This window comes from Trachinotus anak, unplaced genomic scaffold (genome assembly GCF_046630095.1).
Source record: "Trachinotus anak isolate AG129_WGS33_773 ecotype Australia unplaced genomic scaffold, CSIRO_AGI_Tana_v1 ptg000025l, whole genome shotgun sequence".
Taxonomy (NCBI): Eukaryota; Metazoa; Chordata; class Actinopteri; order Carangiformes; family Carangidae; genus Trachinotus; species Trachinotus anak.
In genome coordinates this window covers 3508671-3532282 of record NW_027273876.1, presented here as the reverse complement: position 1 = coordinate 3532282, position 23612 = coordinate 3508671, and the positions used below count along the sequence as shown (strand labels likewise).

At 41.3% G+C, this 23612-nt stretch overlaps 2 protein-coding genes across 3 annotated transcripts in view; one reads left to right on the top strand and one right to left on the bottom strand.

Moving 5' to 3' along the window:
- cdk5rap3 (CDK5 regulatory subunit associated protein 3) overlaps positions 1-23612 on the top strand; it is a 288850-nt gene that overhangs the window by 5544 nt on the left and 259694 nt on the right. The gene's annotated exons all lie outside the window — the stretch shown is intronic.
- The window catches only part of myo1d (myosin 1D), a 114146-nt gene that overhangs the window by 10310 nt on the left and 80224 nt on the right, over positions 1-23612 (bottom strand). For both annotated transcript variants that reach the window (XM_071463075.1, XM_071463076.1), the window contains one exon: positions 18948-19102. In XM_071463075.1, coding sequence (XP_071319176.1) covers positions 18948-19102 — 155 coding nt within the window. The remainder of the gene's footprint in view (positions 1-18947; positions 19103-23612) is intronic.

Below are 23612 nucleotides of genomic sequence, written 5' to 3'. Positions count from 1 at the left end.
AAGACTTATTATTATGATGATTATTATTATGATTATTATTATGATTATTATTATTATGATAGTGTGGTTACACCATATATAACATTAACACTATGACTTTTTCCTTTGCTCCCTCACACACTAACCACACTGTATCAGTATCAGTAGACACGGATACATGTCACTGCCTCTCAGGCAAACACACATACACCACTACTTAATCTAATCTGATATCCTGACTCCCATCATGTCATCACATACATCACTGTAACTGCTTTATGTTATTGTCTGTGTGTTTGTCCAATAAGTTTATCTTATTTATCATTTATGTCATCATTTGTCTTCTTTTTTTTATTATCTTGTGTCACATTATTTCACTAATAAAAAATTGGAGCAGGCTGTGAGGTCTGTGTGGTGGAGGCACTGGAGCTGCAGTGTGATACAGATGCTTTAGTATTAAAAAGAGGACAGATTAACATTATATCAGTGAATCAGGGGTAAAGGTCAGATCATTTCTGCAGTTCTTCGAAATTACAACATATTTTTTCTAACTTTTCACGCTCTTCTGCCTTTCTCCAAAATAATTTGCATCAGGGCTGAATGGGGGAAAAAAAAAAAAAAAAAAAAAAAAAAAAAAAAAAAATATATATATATATATATATATATATATATATATATATATATATATATATATATATATATATATATATATATAGTGAATATCGTGACAGTTTTCAGTTTTTGCCATGAGCCACAATTTTAGCAGGAACGGTGATTTCTCCATTTCATTTTCAGGGAAAAAATGTTCCTGCATATCTGCAGAATATGATCTGTAGGCTGTAGCATCAGTATGCATTTATATTACATGTATAAAGGTATGTTGTTTCACATTTTACCTTTAAAAAAAATGCAGCTCTTGCAATTTGGATATTAAACTCTGCCATATTGCGATTTTGATATTTTGATTCATTGTGCAGCTTCATGTCTTTGTCACTTCCAGGTGGACAAAAGGCATCTTAGTCAGTGTTGCTGTGCTTGACAAGACAACTGCAAAATACAGAGAGTAAAATGTTTAGAGTTGAAGAAAGACCAGATCAAATACAGCCAATATTCTGTCTATCCTGTTATTGCATCAAATATAATAAGGCAGCCTTTTGGTTGAAGTAATTACTGAGCTGTGAAAGTACAGCAAGTCCAGGTATGGATGTCTCCTTTTATGTCTTTTTTTTTTTTTTTTTACTTGTCTTTGTCTCATTGCACATTCAGCTGTTAACTTTTCTTCCTGCTACAGACAAAGAGCTGCACTCACAACAGGAGAGATTACTAAGTAGGTCATTTAAAAAAAAAAAAGAAAAAAAAAAAAAACGGGGTGAAAATGCACTGGCAGCAAAAAATAAATGGTATCGATTAAAATGTGTTTGTAGGGGGAAAGAAAGAAACAATGAAAGGGAGGAAGAAGAGGGGGACCCGTCTTCAGTAAACATAGAGAAGTGGAGGTCGGAGGTGAAGCTGCCAAAGCGCATCAAAGCGTTCTGTGCAGCGGCTGAGCATCAGTCCTGCTCCAGGCCTCTGCACGAGACCAATGAAGAAGAGAGATCATTAGCTGTTGAAAAGTGGGCAGTGTGTTACACCGTTAACCAACTTGTCTGACCCCTGACCCCAACCCCATCACACCCTCAAACAGGGGAGCTGCCCTCCTCCTCCTGTACCAACACACTGCAGAACTACACACATCTGCCTTTTATCTTTACAACTAGTCTGAGAACCAGTCTCCAAAACTCCCACGAGGCTCCATCTGAAGTTTGATCATACATGAAGAGTGAACACAAGCTAAAAGCGCCTCTCCGTGTTAATATGCTAAGCTAGTGTTTCTGTTTCTTTATGCACAGTAAGCGAGATCAGGGATGCTGCAGTGCTGCAGGAACAGAGGCCCCCAAGGGCCCCTGAAGTGTCTTGAATAAAATGATCTTTCTGATCCTCCAGTGTGAAATTATTAATATTTTATACATTTATTTCCCAGTCCTTTGGTTTTTTTGCTGAAAACAAATACTGGAGCTTTTTAAAAAAAAGTGATTCAGCAGCTGCTGAAAACGAATATGAAGCAGCTGCTCACACTGTCAGTGTTTTTATCTGCTCCGCTCCTCACAGACACAGACTTAAAGTGATAGTTCGGGTTATTTGACGCAGGGTTGTGAGAGGCACTTATCTATAGTCAGTGTGTTACCTGCAGTAGATTCAGATCAGCTCCCAGTTTATACGACGAGATAAAGTGGTGAAAACATTCAGAATAAAGTGCAGACTTAAACTGACATTAGCTTTTTTTTCTGGGGTTATGTTTTTAATTAGCTACAATATGTTCTTTTGCAGATCTGAATCTAGTGCAGGGAACACACTGACAGTAGATAACCACCTCACACACCCCCACATTCTACGATCACTTTGAGATTGATACTGAACAGCTAAATTGTTATAGAAGGAAAATGCCCAAAACCTACTATTTCAACCAGTGGGCTCCGTTGTGTGCTGTTTAGTCAGAGAAAGATCTTTTTGCTGCATTTAAAGACACATTCCAGTGATTTTTATTGCACTTCCATAAAGTTGAGAGAAATACTCTGACTTTCTATCCCCAGTATGGGTGAAGCTCCTTTCCCATAATAATGCAGGTATCATGCAGTGGCAGGATCCCTCCCTGCCTGTGTCTTTCAAACTCTTTTTGCAGCACAGGCTTTCACTTAGAGGCTCACACAGTTAACAGCAATTTGTCAGACTTGACTGAGCTCATTCACAGACACAGACGACTTTATACAGCTGTTTGCACAGAATGTGTAGAACCTGACTAGTAAACTGACTTTGTGAACCTGGTATCCATGAATCAGAGATGTATAAAAGGAGTCAACTGTGTAATCTTAAATTACTATCTTTAATATAGAGCGGGAGATAAAAGGTACTATCATGTAAAAAATAGAGAAAGTTTACTTTAATATCAGGAAATAAACACTAACATAAAAAAAACCTTTTGTCTATTATTTCTCACGTTGTATTTTTCTATCTCTGTCTGTATGAATGAAAAACTCCTGTCCTCCCGCTAAACTAAACACATGCAGTGACACTTGTTGACATCTGACTACAGGAGCAAAACATCATTTGCAAACACTGTTGTCTGTTGTTGCAATTATTATGACACTCATGACTGAATTTGTCTCGTAAAAATGTCTCTGGAAATGTTATTATTTTATTGTGTTCAAGTGGAGTAAACAGCATTTGGTATCTTGACCTTGTAGCGCCTTTATTGAAAAGAGTCTTGTTTTACTAAGAATACACCATGAATTAGACCTCGTCAACAAATTCAGGAATTAGACTGCGTGAGATTTTTATCGTTTTTTTGTTACGTAGAAAATATTTTCCTATTTCCCTGGAGCCAAAAATAAAGCTTCACCGGTCTTTTGAGAGGACTGAATTAACTCCAGATTAAATTAACACATGAAGATGCTCACGGTGCACACGTAACAAAAAAAGCCTTTCAGAACGAGCTGGCTGAGGGCAGGCACGTTGATATGATAAAATTAAATAATTTTCTGCTTTTCTGATTTGATCAGACCTCATGGATTTCATTCTGATTATATAAGAGTCATTTTGGGGTGTAATAATTGTGTCTTTTTGCGCCCATACTCATCACATGATCCTACAATACTGGCTGTGGCCATTAGGCTTGGCCAAGACCAACGTCCTGCTCCAAGAGCCCATAATTCCTTGCAGCACTCCTGAGGAGAACAGAAGATGGAGTAGACGACGACATGCAGGTTTGTCCACGTGGCATCTGGAGGCACATTCTTCCTCTTATTCCCTTAGGAGAAGGAGTGAATGATGGTTATCAATAACAGCCACTGGTTCAAGCTGCTCTGGCCTGGGTTGAACAAAAAGGACACACTCCTCACCTCCACACCTCCCTGTTTAAGAGATCAGCAGGACATGAAACAGAACCGGAAATGTACAGAGCGAGGGCCTCTGTCTCTGGGGGACACTGTAGTTGCTTCACAGATGGTGGAGGCTGACACACACTGCAGAGCCATAATAGCCACACAGCAGGAGGGTTAAACAAGTGTATGTGTGTGTGTCAGTGTCATTGTTCTTCCCTCTATACTGTGAAATCACTGAGGTGAGCCTTCCTCACTGATCAGCTGTGTCTCTGGCCTCTTTCAGAACGACTCTCTGAAAGGAGTTGGCTTAAAAACACATTACGTAAATCAATAAGCCGGACCGCAGTGAGTCACAACAGTGGAGCAAGACAGGCAGCCTCAATTAGTTGCTCATTACTGAAGGAAGGCCGCTCACTGTCAAGTGGCTACACCTCCAATTGTGTTCATTAAAGCCAATCAATGCATCAATCAAAGGTTCATCTGTTCTCAGCCACTGACACGTCACTGTTTTCCATTCAGAGGCAGGTTTGAATCTGCAGAATGAACCCGGCCTGTTAGTCTTCAGGGTGACGCAAGTCTTAGTTTGAAGTGAGTAAAACTAGTGAACCTTTAACCATCCGCTGTGCACAACCTTCACAGACTGCTACACGAACACATAACATATGTAACAACACATAAGACTCTCATCAGAAAAATAATGCATACCCTGCTGCTGCATCTTCATTTTAACGTTTGTTTTAAAACTAAAACTATCTCTGTCCAGACGACTGTAAACGATCTCCAACACCTGAAAACATATAAATACATTCACACTGAGCGTGCACGAGCTGGGGTAAACACGAAGCAGACTGTCCACTCTGCAGCTGGCTAGTTGCACAAAATACTACTAACAAGGAACAGCAAAGACAGTTGTAGCGTAAAATTCTGGATTTAACTGCACAACAGCTGGTAGCAAAGATGACAAGGTCAGTAACTCTTATAATTCATTACTCATGTTACTCTCTGATGAGACCCAATCAGGGAGCGACCGTCTTCAAACTAAAGTGGAGCCAACAGCGTTTCCACAGCGCTCTGTGTTAGGGGCTTGAAAACTCAGGAGTAGTGTGGACATCAGGAGTAAACGTAGCAAAAGAGATGCATTTTAAAACCAAAACATAGTAGTGTGGACGGAGCCTAAGGCCCGAAAAATGAGTGACCGTATCTACCTCAGAAAGTGGAAAAATGTAATCTGCCAACACTGTTGTTGTGCAACCTAAGAAAAGAGCTTTTTAAATCTTAATGCAACCTCTTGTAATTTTTTTTGTAGTTTCCTGTAAAATATCCCAGCGTATTTCATTATTTCTACTGGTGTTCAAGTGGAGTAGAAAGTGTTTTTTTTAATTTCTTTTATGGGTTGAAATGAGTGCAATAAGTGCAACTAATGAATTTAGACATTTGCCCTAATACTAATTTCCCATTTTCAAAATAAGATATAACTGTATGACTGAATGAATCTGAGGCCCCTTCAGGCTTCTGAAAACATAAATTGATCCATTTACAGTCAAACTGTAATAGTTTCTGAAAGACTTCGTGTTTCATCTGACGCAGACGTTTTACTGTTTTCTCAGATCAAAGTGCATCTTTGAGCAACAGCCCCAGGTCAGCAGAGTTGATTCACTCTGGATGTTACATGTCACAGGATAAAGAAGCAGAAATGAATGGATGAAGTGGAAGGATGTGGGGAGAAAGCAGCGAGAGGTGGAACAACAAAGAGATGGAGGTGTAATGAATGGGTGATGTGAGGGAGATTAAAGTATGGTGGAGTAAAGGGAGGTGAAGGGACAGGGGAAGCTAATTTGGAAGGGGTGGGACGCAGAATGAGAAACTGGATGAAAAAGGCGTTAAATGGGGGGGGGGGGGGTTAATGGTAGGTGGGAAATGAAGAAAGCAGGCAGGGAATGAAGGGAAGGAAGGAGATGGAAGAAGGAGGGATGGGAGAATGGAAAAAAGAGGAGGCTGAGGAGGGAGGAGGGTGTGTTGGGAGGCCAATCATAATTGGCCTGACAGAGAGAGATGGTGTGGTGCTGTTGCTGGGTGGAACATGTGTGTTTGGGGGTGGGGGTGGGGGATTACGGGGTAAATGTAGAGGTCATGAGTCTATAAAATATCAAGGCTGCTGCTGCATCTTAACTGTACAGCACTTAACTGATGCTGTGATGCAGAGGGACAGAGAGGAGCTGCACCACAGTCAGTGAACATACATATATATATATATATATATATATATGTATGTGTGTGTATATTTATGTCCCTTCCCATACGTCCCTATATTTCCTGTCCAATTGTGACTATTATATATGAATATATACAAAGTTAAAACTACACAGAGGTCGATTTGTAATAAATAAAGTGACAGAGCCCTAAACAGCAGCTTCCATCACACATGCAGCATTTAGTGTCTGTAATGAGCCAAATCTTCACATTTGAGAAACTGAAACAACAGAATTGTTTTGTGACAGTTTTGCTTCGAACAACGAATCCTTCATCAAAACAGCTGCAGGTTAGTTTTGTTTCAGCTCTAATGCTTCATCGTTTTCTTGACAAAGTTACAAATTCCTTCACAGAAAAATAAAACAATCAAAGTGAAGCCAAAGACGCAGACACGTGTCATATATCAACATTATGGAAAGGGTCTGACAATAAGTGAAGAGATGCAATAAAACATGTAAAAACAATAATCAGGGATTAAACTATATAAATAAAACACACATCTAAGACAAAGAGATGTGTTTTAAGAAGAGATTTAAAAGAGTTAATGAGTGAGTGATTTCATCTGGGAGAGAGCTCCAGAGAGATAGGGAGCAAACGCTCAGTCCCTCTGAGTCACAGACGCTGACCTCGGGGCGACCAGCAGGCTCCATCTGCACGTCTCAGTTGTCTGTTGGGCTCATATCATGTCAGTAAAGCCTTTCTTAAGCTTTAAAACTCAGCAGTAAAATTTAAAAATCAATCAGAAATCTAACAGGAAGCAGCAGAGTAATGTGATTGCACCTGTTTTCTCCAGAAATAAGACGAGCAGCAGCATAAAGACGGTGGATGGAGGCCTGGCTGATCCCTGAATAAGGTGCGTGACAATAATCAAGCCGTGGATAAAACAACATATGTACAACTTTTCGTAGGTCAGTGACTGACAGAAATGATCTGATAGTTTAGGCTGAAAATACACAACCATTCACATGCCAAGTTTAACTACTGACGCAAAACAAAGTTAAAACCATGAAAAACAAAACGATTGTTGACGAAGGCCTCGTTCATGACATGAAAGCACGAGGCAAATTTGAAGCCGAGCCTTTCATTCAATTTGCGCTCGCAATCTGTTTGTAATTAGTGTCTGATTCACTAAGACAGGAGCCAATTATGCAATCAGCCACTGGGAGTGAGTTTAAATATGTATTTTGTATTTGAGCCGGAGCCTAATAGGCAAAGTTCAGGGGGCGGGATCTGTCTGAGATCAGGAAGCTCCGAAAAAGGAAAAAGAAAATCGAGTCTTTCTCAAACACAAATGCTCGTTAATGAAGCGACGACATCCGAAATAATTTACTAAGGCTACAATTAAACTTCAGAGGCAGAGAATTTTCCATGCAAAACTGATCCCTGTGAACGGCGTGAGCTTCGGAGAGACGCAACACTTTTATCTCTGCCCATTAGAACGCACATGAAATGAGGCTTAAGAAATCTGTTCCCGAGTGCTGAACCCGCTGAGGGGTCACAGCTAATTACAAGCGCTCAGTCTTGTTCGCATGTATCAGGAGATTTCATGCATTATTGCAATGTGGGAGAATGTGATGATCTTCAGAGCAGCCGGCTGCACAGATGACTGCTGCCAAAGCTGATGTAGCAACTATCAGTAGGTTTTCTGGCAACACACTGATTATTGATTCATCTTTTTTTGATTGATCAATTAAGAGTTTTCGTCTTCAAATTGCTCGGCTAATCAGGAAGCTTCCTTTAGAAAGTGACTGAAGCTGGTGCCAGTGTCTTTGCTTGTGTTATAAAATAAAAACACATCATGGTGACATTAGGAAGGTTAACACCTCTGTGACAGACTCCGCTGAGTGTGTTTGTGTGTGTGTGTGTGTGTGAGAGTGAATGAGACGGAGAGAGGGAGGCTGCCTGGCAGTAATTCGGGGGCTGCAGTGGAAAAGTAGGTCAGGACTCAACTCACATATTCACACACATTCCTGCCATTCATACACAACCTGCGACGCATACAGCACATTTTCACATTATCTCTGAAGTCAGCAGACATACACACACACACAAGCACAAAGACACACACACGTGCACACTCTGGCCTGGCCACTTGCCATCCATCACTCCACCCAGCCAGCCTCCTCCCCCAGGCTGCAGCACGGTGCCAACGAGACAAGCAGGACTCCCCACTGGCCCACATAACAACGACTCAGTCTGAGAGTGTGTGTGTGTGTGTGTGTGTGTGTGTCTGAGTCTCTTTTATGTGTGTAGGAGAATTTGTGAGCTCACATGCAATTTGACTTTGCAAATTGCACGTTATATAACGACTATGCAGATATATTATCCTTGAAGACCCTTTGGTGATTAAACAGAAGGTGGCACAAGTTTTTGTTTTTTTTGCACACAGAAAATCACGACTGTCAGCACCTGCAAACTCAACACCTGGTTTTGGAGAAGCAATAACATTATTCTACAAAATTCTTCTATTTTACATTCTTTGATGTGAAATATTATCTGCAACTGTCCAAGATTTTAATTTAAAAGCATCTGATCACAGAATAAGTAAAGTGTGTGGCTCTCTTTGCCCTTGAGACTGACTCTGCATCCTGAGAACATGCTGGGATGTGCGTTTTCAATGTTCGAAGCTAAGGCAACCATCAAAGCTGCAGTAAGAGCTTGTGCTGTTTCTCTCTGACACATATTCTCTCTCTCTCGCGCAGATCTTTACATTCCTCTCATATTCTTCCTCTTCTATACTCTGCTGTCAGCGTGCGGCTCGGTCTGTGGTCTGAGACCAGATCCGCCGTTATTATCTCCAGCCAGCAGGGTTATTAATGGATGGCATACGTATCAGACAAACATGGATCCAATGGTTGCCATGGGAACTGCATCCGCAGCGCCCCAGAAAGGAGGGAGAGGGAGAGAGGAGTAGGAGGAGGAGAGGTGGAATGTGAAGTGAAAAACAAGAGGGGGAGGGAGAGGAGGAGCAGCAGTGGGGCGGGTGATGGATGGAGAAGTAGGAAATAGAGAAGGAGGGATGGAGGGAAAGAGGAGAAGAAAGAAGCCCACTTCTATCAGTCTGAAATATTTGATTCAGCAGAAAGGGTGACCTTGGTGAGGAAGACAAAGGCGGCTCAGCTTTCTCTCTCTCTCCCTCTGTTTTTCTTATCGCTTCCCTCTGCCACCCTCCCTCTCACCCTCTTTTTATCTCACTCTCACAAATGATGTTCATGCCATCTCCAGATATAGCACAAAATGCTCTTTGACACATTTATTGAACAACAGTTTTTATATTTTTTTTTATATTCATTTGTCCCTGCAGCTAAAAAACAAATCTAATGCTCCCAAAAAGAAGAGCATCATGAATGGATGACCTCCTTTCAATCAAAGGACCTGACTGGAGTTTTAGCCCATTTACTACACACCTCAACTGTGTGTACAACAGTTTTCTAACCATCATTCACTCACTATGGGCTGCATAAGTATTTTTTAGTGTCACAACAATCGCTGGCCTCGTTTCTTTTTTGGTCAAAATTATATTATTATTGTTGACATCCTATTTTAGCTTGAATATGGAACCTTCACAAAACACATTCAGACCCGACCCAGACATTTCACTTCATCACTAAACTACCACTGCTGCTACCTCCACTGCTTAAGGTGATAAATAAATCCTGTATCTGACCCTTTAATAAAAACCAAATTAGAGTGAAGGATGTGGAGTATAAGACAACATTAAAGATGTTCTCTGCTCTACAGGACACAATTATTCCTTCAGGTTTTTTTTTTTTTTGTACAGAACAAACGTCTAAGTGCAGCAGCCATTATTTGTCAATCTCAAAGAAAAGACAGCTACATGACTATGTAGAGATCTACGTGACAAGTCTTTTTTTCTTTTGGTTTTGTTGGTGAAAGAAACTGGAACAATTAAACAAAAAGATTTGTTCAAGAAGAAGTTTTACACTTTTTCAATTTAATATTCAAGAGCAAAAATAAGAGCTAACAGGTCTTGGTATGTTCATCAAAAATAATATAATATGTACTGAATATGCTCATTGGTTTATTTATTTACTTTTACTTACTTCTTCATTGTATAGAGTTTTATCTTAGTTACTGTGAGTTCTGTGCACTTTAATTTTGTTTCTTTGTTTTCTAAGATGTGTAATTATTTGAAGTAACTTTAAGTAAAGTTTAAAAAGATCTCACAGGAATAAGGTCACAGTGAGAGAATAACTGGAAACCAACATAAATAAATGCAAAAACACTGGTATGGTCTTTAAACGTCTTCATATTCCCATTACCAGAATAAATTCAGTGTCAGCGTGACGACAGACGATAAAGATTTACTCAGATATTTTCCATCTCAGTCCAACACAACAAACTGATGAACACAGCTCACTGACGCCAGCGTGTCTGATGACCACAGCTCGCTCCTGCAGACTGACGTGACTCCTGATAGGTCACCTGACCCGAGCACACACAACTAAATCAGTCAGCTGAAGCAGATCAATACAACTTCTCTTTCCTACCCAGTGTCCTCTGCATCCTATTATCCTCCTCCTCTTATTTTTACACTTCATCCATTTTGCATTGTTTGCGGTCTCGCCCCCCCTCCCTCTCCGCTCACTGACACTTTTGTTTCCACTAAATGTTCAGATCTTCATAGAAGGGGGGAGGGGGGGTGGGGGAGTTGGATCAAGGGCATAAACACAATATGACCACATCACTTTGACAGATCAATGAAGGGCTGTGTACTGCACACTACTGCTGACTCATACTGTAGGATGGTAAAAGGTGGGGGGGGTAAAGGGGAAGGAGAGGAAGAATGAGAGCGAGTGGGAGTTTAAGACCGAGGACAGAAGGTGGTGTTGGTGGAGGTCAGAGGAGAGTAAGACGGAGACTGAATGAATGGATGTAACCGTGCTTGAAGACATGTGAGGGCGGTGAATCTATAAACATCTGTCACTGAGACAGATCTGGAGAGTTTACCGAGGAGGAGGAGGGAGGACGATGAAGACAGATGCACTCATGCTCAGTGTGGGTCTGGAGCTCTGGAATAAACATCACTGGCAACAATTAATTTCATTATTGATTAATCCACTGGTTCCCAATCTGAGTGTTGGTTGGTCCACCACTTTGGTTCAGACCGGATTTCCATGACGTCATTTACACTCAGAGGATGAATCCTGATCACTGATTATCTCTGGCTCCGCCATGAGCCTGACATTTGTGGTTTTTTAACGAAATATCTCAACAACAACTGGATCAGCTACAGATCGATTATTTTGTTCAATCAACAACATTTAAAATATGAATTATTTATTTTTATTTATTTAGTTAGATCCCCATTAGCCGCTGTCCTGTAACAGATAGACAATACTTCAATAACAAATACATCAATACGCATCCATATCATTCATACTCACAATGAGACTCACAATACACAACAACAACTGATAGAAAACTTCCTACGATTCAATCCACCAAGACTCAAATCAACAAATAAATGGGATGAAACAGCTCTTTGAACCATTTCCTGTATTCAGACAGACATAACAACAAACATAAAATCCTTACAGATAACATAGTGTTATAATGTCCTATACTATTCCTTATGTAAACAAATACAATCTTACCCTTTAAAACATAATGTGATTTTTTGGTAATGAATTCGCTGCCACCATTGCTCGATATTTAACCGTTTTCTGTATTTAACTAGTTCTAGAAGGAGGTAAAATGACCCTCTACAGCCTGTCGAGTAAAATAACGATGCTGATCTGTGAAGAATGATAAGTTACTATAAAGCATTTGTATTATAAAGGAGAGAAAAGCAGCAAATCCTCTCAAATAAAAAACTGGGATCAGCAAATATTTGGCATTTTTGCAATTTATTTATCAAAATGATATTTTAATAACTGAAACGTGTTGAATGTCTGCTCAGATTATTCATCTTGTTTATGTTTTTTTTTTAAATAAAATTTCCTCATTTAAATAAAAATGTATTCAGGCTGTTTCTGATTGGTCAACATTTCAGAATTTGCTTCTTTTGTTAAATGTTTACAGAAAATCATGTTTATGTTTCTCAAAGGTTTTGGAAAAAGTCATTTTAGTTGTCGTACCAAGAGTCAGGTTCTGAATGAAAAACTTTCCAAACTGATCAAATCTGGTGTCAATAGATTTTCAGTTCATCGAAAAAAACCAAAACCATCAATCTCATCGATGCACCAAAACCCACACAGGACAACAGCTGAGGGTTAATAAAGTCCAGTCAATGACTTCCATCACCCACATACACACACACACCCACACACACACACACACACAATCAATCTACAGCACAAGGCTTTCCAGCAGTAGCAGTTGGTGGAGCCGAGCTGTTGCTACAGAAACAATCCACAGAGCTTTTCTAAGAAACTGATTCCAGCTGTTTGCACAACACACAAACTACGTGACAGGAAGACACAGGAGATTATGTGAACCTGGAATTTAGAGCTGTCGGCCGTGGGGCAACTTTGTCATTAGGTCATAACTGACAGATGTGCAGCGAGAGAGAGAGAGAGAGAGAGAAAATGTGCTGTAAACGACACATTGTGCACAAAGTTAAAGTGATCTAAACACATCTATTGTTACTTTAACCTGTCGAAATATTCCACTTTTCCTGCTTGGAAGTAATAATAGTATTTTAGTATTTTAGTGTGATGTTATGTTGCATCTGATGGAACGAAATCTCTCAACTCAAATTCTGCCACCTGTGAGAACTGAGGACGTGGATGAATAATTCAACACCAGGCTATTTATATGTTCAGATCCCAGTGGGGAAGGTGTGAAGCAGAGTGGAAGTGTGTGATGCAGCACTGACTAAGAGATAAACCACTAAAAATGTCAGAAAAATGAGTGAGAAGAAAGAAAAATATTAAATGATGATGTCAAGTCTGCTCAGCCACAAAAGCCATTTAAAGACACTTAAAATAATGCATATTAAACCTCGGTGTAACACTGGTAAACTGTGGTTGTCTTCTTAGGAGCATTAAGAGTCCACTGCAGGAGTATGGGGGTTAAACTTCTTGCTCAAGGGCACAGCAGCCATTGTACAGATGTTAACTTTTCTTGTTTGTCTTTAGAGTCAAACTCTGTGTTTTTCATTTCTGTTGTGACAAATGTTCCTTAACTTGGCCTGAAATATTTTATATAAGGAGTCGACTCCAGGTCTGCTTGCTTTTTTGGGGCACCTGAAACAAAACCAGTGCTCACTGTTTATTTTCGACACATAGTACCTTCATTCCATCACCCCATTATGACTTCTTCTTATAAAATAAGAGAGACTGTGTGAAGGTGGAGGGTAGAATTCTGTGCTTTAATTGTGAAGGGCTAAGCAACTTTTGTTTTGATTTTGTTAATGTCTAATGTCAGCAAAATCTCAGCTCTACCCTACAAACAACTTCTCAAACCTGGTTAAATAAAAGTTAATTAAAAAATAAAAATAAAATAATAATAAAAATAGTACATCTCATAAATATGGGAGTGGTGAATGCCAACTAACCTTATAACTAAATCCTCAAAAAAAGAGCTGAAATAAAAGCTTGTAAAGGTCAGGTGATAAAAAAGAGCATTCATACATTAACACAACTCTGCTTCCATTAGTGGAAGCTGTTTTCATTCAATACTTTGCCAGTTTTTTGATCTGTGTTAAGCTCCTGTCAATGACAACACTTCCTTCACACATTTCACATTAAAAGCCTGCCAGGAAAGAGAGGGGTTATGCCACTTTGGCTGTTGGGAGGCTTTTAATATGAAATATCTGTGCTGGAAGTGTGGAGTTTCACTGACAGCAGTTGAACAGCTTAAAAATGAGAAAGCAGAAGCATGATTATAAATAATTAGAGAATGAAAACACGAGACACGAGTCTGTTGCACTGACAGGATCAAGACTGTGGAAATGAAGATTACCCCACATTTATACAGTCAATATAAACATGAAGGAAGTGTTGAGTTAGCAATAGCAAATTAAACTGAAACAGAGACATTAAAACCTGATGAAACACACTGAGAAAATCTGGGTAAACCAGGACTAACAGTCTGTTTCTGGGGTAAACCAGCTCGCTGCTGGAGAAGTTATAGTGATCAGTAGCAGAGTAGTTAGTTCTTCTGGATCACCTGAATCTCTCATTGAAAGTGTATGTGTGACAGATGCAGGGTGTCTGCTCTGCTATCCTAGCAGCGGACGGTGGGTGTGCTGCAGTGGGATGCATGTAAACACACGCACACACACACACACAGATGAGAGACAGAGAGAAAGGGGGTGGCTCTGTCTCTTCTAAATATAGGCCTCAACAGCAGCACGGCCTTAAATATTTCATTACCTCCTCTCCAGAAATGAAGACGGGGGGAGTCAGGGGAGAGAAATGGAAAGACTAAGGGAGGGATGGAGATGAAGAGGTGGAGGGGGCGGGGGGACCCACAAGGGGTTCTGCAGAGACTGAGATCGGTACAATGGGGATGTAGTCAAAAATAGGATGTAGGGAAAAAAAAGCATGAAAGAGGGAGAGGGGTAAAAGAAGGATGGAGGCAGAATGGGAGGAGGGAGGCTGAAGGCATGGGACTCTAATCCCCCCTCCTTTTTATGCAAAATAAGAATGAGGTATTTCTGAATTTCTCTAGACAACTGGTGCGTCATGGCCGATAAGAGGGTTATCTTCTTATGGAGGCGTTGCTGAAAATCTCTGAATCACTTCAGTCTGAGGCAACTTGGTGTGGTATTGATAAGTTCCTGCTTGTCACTATTTCACAATTTAAACCATCCTCAGCAAAAAAAAAAAAATCAGAATTCATAATAAACAGATTAATGCCAAGCAGATTTGGAAACTGTCAAAAACAAATCGGGCCTGAAGTATCCAGACACATTCGTGACATGAAGAGAGTTTATTCCCAGCAGCAGTGTCATTCTGCTTTGGCCTCGCTGTCACTTTGAGGAGGATAAAGTGTTGCTTTGTTGTTGCTGTAAGCTGCCCTTCTCCCTGCGTGCTATTGTGCAAGTTGTGCACTGTGCAGCGTGTTGAAGGAGAGATAAAGGTTAAAGCCACATCTACAGGGAGCTGCAGTGGTGGGACACTGCATGCAAAAGATCATACAGTGCAGATACGCAAGAGAAGCTGCACGCAGACCGCCTCTCAGGAATTCCTTCTCATGCAGACACACACAAATGCGATCAAACACACACACACACACACACATATATGTTTGCACATGCCGGTGTTCCCTTTGTTCTGTCTGTTTGTGTTTCACAGTGATGGATGAGTCGGCATGCGTAGCACATGGAGGGTCATTACGCGGGGCCCAGTGGAGGCCCTTTCTGAGCCCGACACCTACACAGAAATGGGCTCCACAGTGAAACAAGATACCATCACAGAAAGGCAATGATGGAAGACCTGCACACTGCCCTGCTCAGCGGCAAAGCTACACACACACACACACACACACACACAAACACACTGAGATAAGCAGATGCATGCACATCTGTCTGCATGCACAAATACTCCCTCTCTCTCTCTCTCTCTCTCTCTCTCTCTCTCTCTCTCTCTCTCACCCACATACCCAATCAGACACACAAAGAGCTGCAAACATGCACAAATCAATACATGTGCCAGACCACTGTGAAGGAGTCAATTCAATAATCAGTGAAATGAGCGATGTCAGTGATCTAAAAACCCGCTTTATCAAAACAGAGGCCACAGCAGCAGCAGAAGGATGGAGTGATCAGATTAACCGTAAAGGTCAAATAACACAGTTCACTCCTTTGATCTGATTTCTAACAAGGTTTGGGTGGAAAAGTTTCTCAGGGAGTTTACTTGCTTTTAGATTTAGAGTTTGAGTGTTGACATTTTCTTCTGCTGCTGTGATGACACCTCTACATTTATGAACAGATGGTTTGAAGCTTAGCTCTGGGTTTTACGTTTGCTTTTGTCCCAGGAGCCAGAAAAAACGACACACAAGCTCCCAAACAAACATCTCCTATAGTTCATAACTTCAGAGATGAAGCTCTAGGCCCGATATGTTGGTTTACTGTGGGTTGGTTGGTCCACGCTGAAATATCTCAATAACTATTAGATGGATTGTCATGAAATTCTGCACAAACATTCATGATCCCCAGAGGATGACTCGGTGATCAATGGCTTTCCTCCAGCATCACCATGAGGCTGATATTTGTGGTTTTTAATGAAATATCTTTTCATGGGGTGTCACCATCAGATCAAAATCGTCATTTCTTCAGTATTTTTTTAATGAGCATACACCTGTAAAATGTTAGCATGCTAACGAACCAAACCAAGATGGGGACCATAATAAACGTGGTGATGGGTTTGTGTTTTCTGTTTACTGTCATTGTTGCAGTTGCTAGAGTCAAACTTCTGTCTCTGTATTTCTCTGTATGTCTTTTTTTAATGAAACTGGGTTATTTCTTTTTTTTTTTTTACTTTTATTTTTGAGTATTTTACTCCTTTATTAGATAGGATAGTGTAGAGTGACAGGAAATGAGAGGACAGAGAAGGGGAACGACATGCAGCAAAGAGTCGGGCTGGTCAGGAGTTGAAAAGTTAACTCGCCTGCTCAGAGCACATGCGCTCACGTGGTACGGGTCCTAACCACTTGGCTATCGAGTCGACCGAAGATCACAGACATCACAGCATTTCACCAGACTTCAGAGACCATGACAACTTGTGAAACATCCTCAGACACTTCAACATACAGGAGCATAATCTAGCAGGGATTATAGAGGAACCTCATCGTTTAACCAAAGTGTTCATCTGCAGTGGTGCAGGCACAATCCAAAGCTGCAGGTTGTGTGTTTGCTTTTTTTGGATATAAAAAAGCACATAATCACCCAGTCATAAGGTCTAAATAAAATCATGTGTGGCCCACAGGACAAGTCACTGAATGAAACAGGAATGAGGAGACATGCCAACAACAGGTAAATCTAATTATTTTTAGGAATCCTGATGGATTTAATGACAAATCCAATCCAATGAATCAAATAAAGTGCGCTGGGTTTTCTTCTATGCAGTAAATAGAAGGAAGATAGGTCGAACCACGTGAACCTTTCTGACATCCACAAGCTGACCAACCTGACCCTGAAGGACCGGTGATGCTTTTATACGGTTAATATTTATGGGGGTTACTCTGATATTTCATTTATTTTAGTTTCCACGCAGTTTGTACGGTGGTTGTCTGTGTGTGTTTATGTATGAGCGGCTGTTAGCTGAGGTGACTGTCATCCTCTCCTGGGATTAAAACACAGGATCAAAGTGGAACGAGAGTGGATGAATGAAATCACTTAATTCACTCACACTTTTTTTCCTGGAGCTTCTTTTCAAATTATTTCTTTGAAGGTTTTTGGAAGGAAAAAAAAACCAAAACAAGAGGCACCTACTGATGTGTAGCTGAACCACGTGTAAGCTGTATCTAATACTTGTTTACACATTGTGCTACAACACAATTAACAGCATGTGACTTCATTTTGTTACTTATTATATTATACAGTGTCCTGTTATACAACAGTATTCTGTTATATAATAAAGCAAAATGTTTTTACATGAACCTCTCACATGAACTTGAGGTTCATTCTAACTCTCCTTATAAAACTTACAACAGAGAGAGTAAAGCGAGAACCTTGAGTTCAGTGCATTGTTAAAGGAAGTGAGTGGGTGTCTCTTTTTTTTTTTTTTTGATTATGAGCCAGGACGACAAGCAGACCACCTGCAGCAAGACTAACCTCTAACCAGGTACAAGTTTAATCATCCTTTTCATAAGTTTCACCTCATATCATCAACAGAAGAAAACAGGTCATGCTCCATCTTTTGATTACCGGTCTGTAAACAAGACACTAAAGTATCCGTGTTACATGTGTTTAATAGCTTGTTATCTGTGCCTATTCAATGTCTTAAAGTGACAAAGGGTTCACAGAGAGGGATATGAAAAGGTCCTGGTGTGAACCTCGGTGAATCGTAAGGTAAGAGGGAGGAAGCGACTGCGGGGTGCAGGGATTTCATTTAAACGTGTTATCTACATCTGTGTTTTTCTCCGCTTCTGAGGTCGGAAACAAAATTACTGCTAGCCTTCCTGAAGAGAGCTCGGAGCTCAGATTAAGTGAACATTAGGGTTCAAGTGAGGAGAGCTGTGGCTGTGCACTCTATCCGTCCCATAATCCTCCTGCCACAGGTCACGTTGGTCAATACGGCACATCTGGGACAATACGATTTGATCTGATACAGAGTCATTTCAGCGCTGCAGTAACTGAGTGGGGAGCCACCTAGCTAACATCTATAGCCTGCACGTGAGGCGTTTAGAGAGCATCGCTAATTTGTAGCTTCTACACGTGAGGCATTTAGGGGACGTGTAAATTGTAGCTACAAAACAACCTGGGTTATACTCCTCCCCTCTAAGCTGCATGAGTCTCTGTGTTCACATCATTCCCACACCTCGCCACCCACCACCACAGGTAAAATTCAACCTGTGTGAATCACCGCTGCATCGTGTTGTGTAGTGCGGCTGGAGGTGAACTCAAATGCACTGGGTTTAAATCAGGACAATATGCTCATTGTCAGCCGGAAGCAATTTTCTCCGCACAGTAAATAGAAGAGGAGGAGGATGAGGAGGAAAAGGAAGAGGAGGCCTTGACCTTCACCTCTGTGTCACCCAATCCAGCAAACTATGGTTCATGCTTTTCAAGCATTTTGTTACAACAACAGATGAAAATGGCAGATAAATAAGTAATTTAGCTTCTGCCACCACTTGTTGCCCATTGCCCCCCCGCCCCCAACCACTCACCTCTTGAAGTGGCTAAGCAGGGTGCCAACGAGCTCCCCGATGCGGCTCTCATTGGCAGGGACCATTCCCTGCAGGCACACCACCAGATCCCTGTTGTCCTTGGTGTGGAACACAACCAGCTGGTCTTTCCCAGGGGACACGCTCACTCCCGTCACCTGCCACAGACCAAGAGAGGAGGGGCCCGTACAGTTTAACACAGACAAACATGCACACGGAGAAACACAAACATGTGCAGCAACGTGTATAGAGACACGTATCACGTAACCATCTGTATTGTAGATAAACACAAATGCAGCACATACACAGACACAGATGGACATGCATATTAGAGGGTTTGAGCTGGCGCAGCCCAGAGGACATGAATTCACCGGGGCCGCTGCACCAGGCTACAAATCATCCTCCAGAGGAAGTGGAGGAAAGAGACCTGAGGAATTTGGCCTATTCAGCAGATCTCTCGTTTTAAAAGGAAAAGAAAAACCTTGATCATAAAAAGTTGCTGCTATTTATTCTCACAAAGTCAGACATCTAAATCTAGAGAACTCTACAATAAAAAATGTCATTTAATTATATAAATAATATTTAAAAAATAAACCAGAATGGCCTGCAGTGGAGCGCATACCTCTGTTAAGGCCAAACAATCCTACACATCAGTGAGATTGAGATTTTTATCTGGATCTGCACCAAACTGTTCAAAGTCATAGATCTCAACACAATTAATGTGTCTGAGTTTTTACATCAAGATCTAAAAATTAATTTGGATTCCTGAAATTCCTGCATCTGGACCAACACCAAAATTTAATGAGTTTTTCCCTGGGCTGTGACCCATCCCTTCACAAAGTTTGGTGCAAATCAGTGAAATATTTTTTCATAATCCTACTGAGAAACATACAAGCCGACGAGAGGCACAGATGAAAACTTAAACTCCATGATGGAAATAATAAATAAATAAATAAAAGGCCAGTGTCTGGTGTCCATTGGTGCATGGGATTTCTCCCACTCTTGACTTCAATCAGTACTTGGATTTATTGATCAGCACCCCAAAGGACCAATCAAAATTTTCCAATCACAGCCCCCAAAACCACATAGCAATGGAGGGCAATAGGGCTAAAAGGGGACTCCAGATTTTGTAGTTGGATTTTCTAGCTTTACAAACCTTCAGAGTACACACAGCAGGAAGAAACAAAATCTTCTCAGCAGAAAAAAGAGTTCATGTCTCATTAACCATCCACTCCTTTCTCTTTTATCCCTGTTTTCTCCTTTCTGCTCTTCTCTCTCTCCCTTTTAGCGCAGCTCCTGTGTCATTCCCTCTCTGTTAGCTGTTTATTTCTCTTTTAATTTGTCCTCCTGAGCTGAACTCAGACAGTGCATGTCGAGGGAAACAGCCGTGGGGCAGCCAGTCAGGAACATTAATATCCACTCACCAGAGTGTAATGCTGAGACAAATTCTCCATCAGGGGGAAGACAGGCAGAGGCGGGGCTGCTACCGGCGGCTAAACAACCAGCTAGCTTATTTAGCTCCAACATGACGCCTGTGACTTCAGAAACAAACACTTCACGTAATCACCATGAATTAAAGCCTTAAGCAATACTTTTCTGTCTAGCAATCCACCCGCAGTTAATTGCATGCAGCCAATTACATTTACATTTATATTAAAGGCTTAACTGATTGGAACGACAGTTGGTGTCCTAATGAGTCGGGTAATGATACATTCTGATTTGTTTCCTTGTCTCATTTTTTTGTCTTGAGTCACACAATCAGTTTCACCCTGAGTTTGAGATCCATTCGAGGCGTTTTCCTGCCCGGCCATCTGCTCAATTGTTCGTCCGTCCGAACCACACGAATCTGAAAAAACTTCTGGATGATGATAAATTTCATTACTGCCGTCCGACTTGGCCAAGAGTGTCTTGCGAGTTGGGGCTAGATTGTGCGACGGTTTGTTTATTCTTTTGTGATGACTTGAGGCCTTCTCTACTCACTGTGAGATAATAGCGATCTTCTTAATTATGGTGGCGTCTGTGTGCAATCCATACAATATCAATTTTGAGGCATGTTGTATTGTGCAAGGGATTCCTGATGAATCGTGACAACTCTGATAGTCATTAATCATTTTTCAAGCAACAATGGCAAATGTTGCCAAGTTCCAACTTCTTAGTTGTGACGGTTCTCTTCTTTTCTTTTTTCTTCTATGACAATAAACTGAATGTGAACTGAGGTTTTGGACAGTTGGCCAGACAAAACAAGCAATCTCAACATATCACATTTTATAGGACAAACTTTTAATCATATAATAAGCAAATTAAATAAAAATGAAAATTATGCAGCCTGAATATGACAATGTGATGACCCTGAGGTCCTCTTGGGGTTTGGGATCCTTTCACTAACCTGCCTCTCTTTGTCTGCAGGTACAGCTGGAACATCTGTGTGTTGCATGTAAGTCCTGGCTGCCTACTCCCCTCCCTGCTCCTCTCTGCAGTCACACCACCCTCAGGTTTTGTTATGTTGCCTTAGTTTATTCCTTATGTTTAGCTCTGCACCTGACAACCTGCACTCACTCATCGGACCTCACTCACACACACACCACACACTACTGATGTGACTGATCTCTACACCTCACACTGAAGATTTCACTTGTAATACATTCTCACCATTGTGTGTCTCAATTTTTGTTGTGGCCACTAGACACCGGGTCATAACAACACTAATTTCTTTTTTAAAATGTTGCATCAGCCAGTGCATTCTGGGTAATTTTACATCATGTTCGTTAGTCGGGTTTTTGTGTTGCAGCTGAATTTTTACACTTTACACACTGCGCCTTTAGACGCTACTAAATATATATATATATATACACATATATATACACACACACATATATGTGTAAGTGCCAAGCCCTTGCCAGTCAAAAAAACGTCCTTGGTTATTTTGTTTCCGGCTGATGGGGTTGAGTGTCACCTTGGGCTGTGTGGTCCCTGTTTACAGAGTGGGTCCATGCTGTTTCTTCTCTCTTACATCACTAAATATGTTTGAGAAAGTCACAGTTCTGATGGGTCTTTGTTGAAATCCCACTGCTTAGCTCGAGGGTGATGCTTCAGCTTCTTCTAGTCCAAACATGTTGACATGTTTATTTCGTTGTAAGGCAGGAGGACTGCACCGTTTCTGAAGGACAACTTGTTGCTGATGTTTGCATTTAAAAAAAGCCAGTGGGTGGGTGTATGTTTGGTGAAAGCACTACTGTACAGTGTGTACAAGTTGAGAACATGCAGTCAGGACCACAACGGTTTAAACTAAGTGCTCTCTGGTTGTCATGAGGACATCATTTGAGCAGGTTCTCCCAGTTTATTCTAAGGGGAGCAACTTATTGGTTATATAACACAACCCAGCAGCCCTGTAAAGATAGGGAGGGGGGACAAAAGCAGCAAGAGCAAAGTCTGGAGGCTCTGTGATTAAATGAATATAATATAATCAGCTTAGCTGTGCAGCCATTCATGTTGTGAGGCTGTGGGGGCAACAGTGTGTCGGACACTAATGTTCATGGGGCAAAAAAACAGTCATCCCTCCCTGCAAGTTGCCTCTGAGATGTATGAATATATTAACACAGTTGCAATTTATGCATCATCACCTTCTCATCCTGATGTTATGCATTAATAGATTTGCATAATTTCAGAAAGCAGCCACTTTTTTCTTCTGTGCTCTGTTTTCTTGGAGCCACTCAGCTGCAGATGTAAACCATTCATGTCTATATGGCCACACTGCAGCTGTGGGTGGAAAAATAAAAATACAGTGAAGGGAAGAGATCAATGGATGAATGAGGATAAAAAAAAAGCAGGAGAGAAAGAACGTGAGGAGAACCAGAGCCGGAGGGATCAGAAAAAAAAAAGGCTTGCAGGAGAACGAGTGCACATACAGGAGACCGATCTGTGCACATGCCTGAACGACACCAGACATCAGCTGATCTGCCCTGCTGCTCGGTATCCATGACAACACTGTCTCCTGGGAAGTTGGCATGACAACAACGGGAAGAGAGAAGCGGCAGCAGAGAGAGAAGGAGGGGAAGGGCGAGACTAAGATAGGGAGAGGGGTGAAGTGGGGATGGGTGGAGGGGGAGGCAGGAATAGAAAAAGAAGAGGATGGAAAATGGAAGGTGAAAAGATGGTGAAAAGCAGTGAGATGACTCACTTGTGCAGAAAACAGTATTTTTTTCCCCCCAATATAACAGTGTAATGATCTCACTTCTGCAGCACAGGCATTAATTGGTGTATAAATCCTTTGGCAGACAGTTGTTGGCTCCTCACTAAAGTACCAGCCATCTATCAGCGGGGCCATTCCCTACTGCTGCCCTGCAGGAGCTGCAGTAAATACACAGCACAGGACAGCCAGGAGGATGCTGTGGTGTTAGCCTTTCAGTGCTAATCAACAACGAGCTAACTGCTTTCCCCTCTGTTTGACCTTCTCCGATCAATAGCTCCGCGTCACGCCGCTATGGCTCTCAGCCTACAGCTCTATCTCCAGCTCATCCTCCCCAGCCGCCTTTCGCTCTGCACCTCCTCTCACCCGCCTTTGCACTTTTGCACCTTGACCAATCTGCTCTCCCTTGCAGCTTGACATTTACTGGTATTATGGCCTGGTATTATGGATGCAGCAGAGCAGCAGCTACGATCAGTCATAAT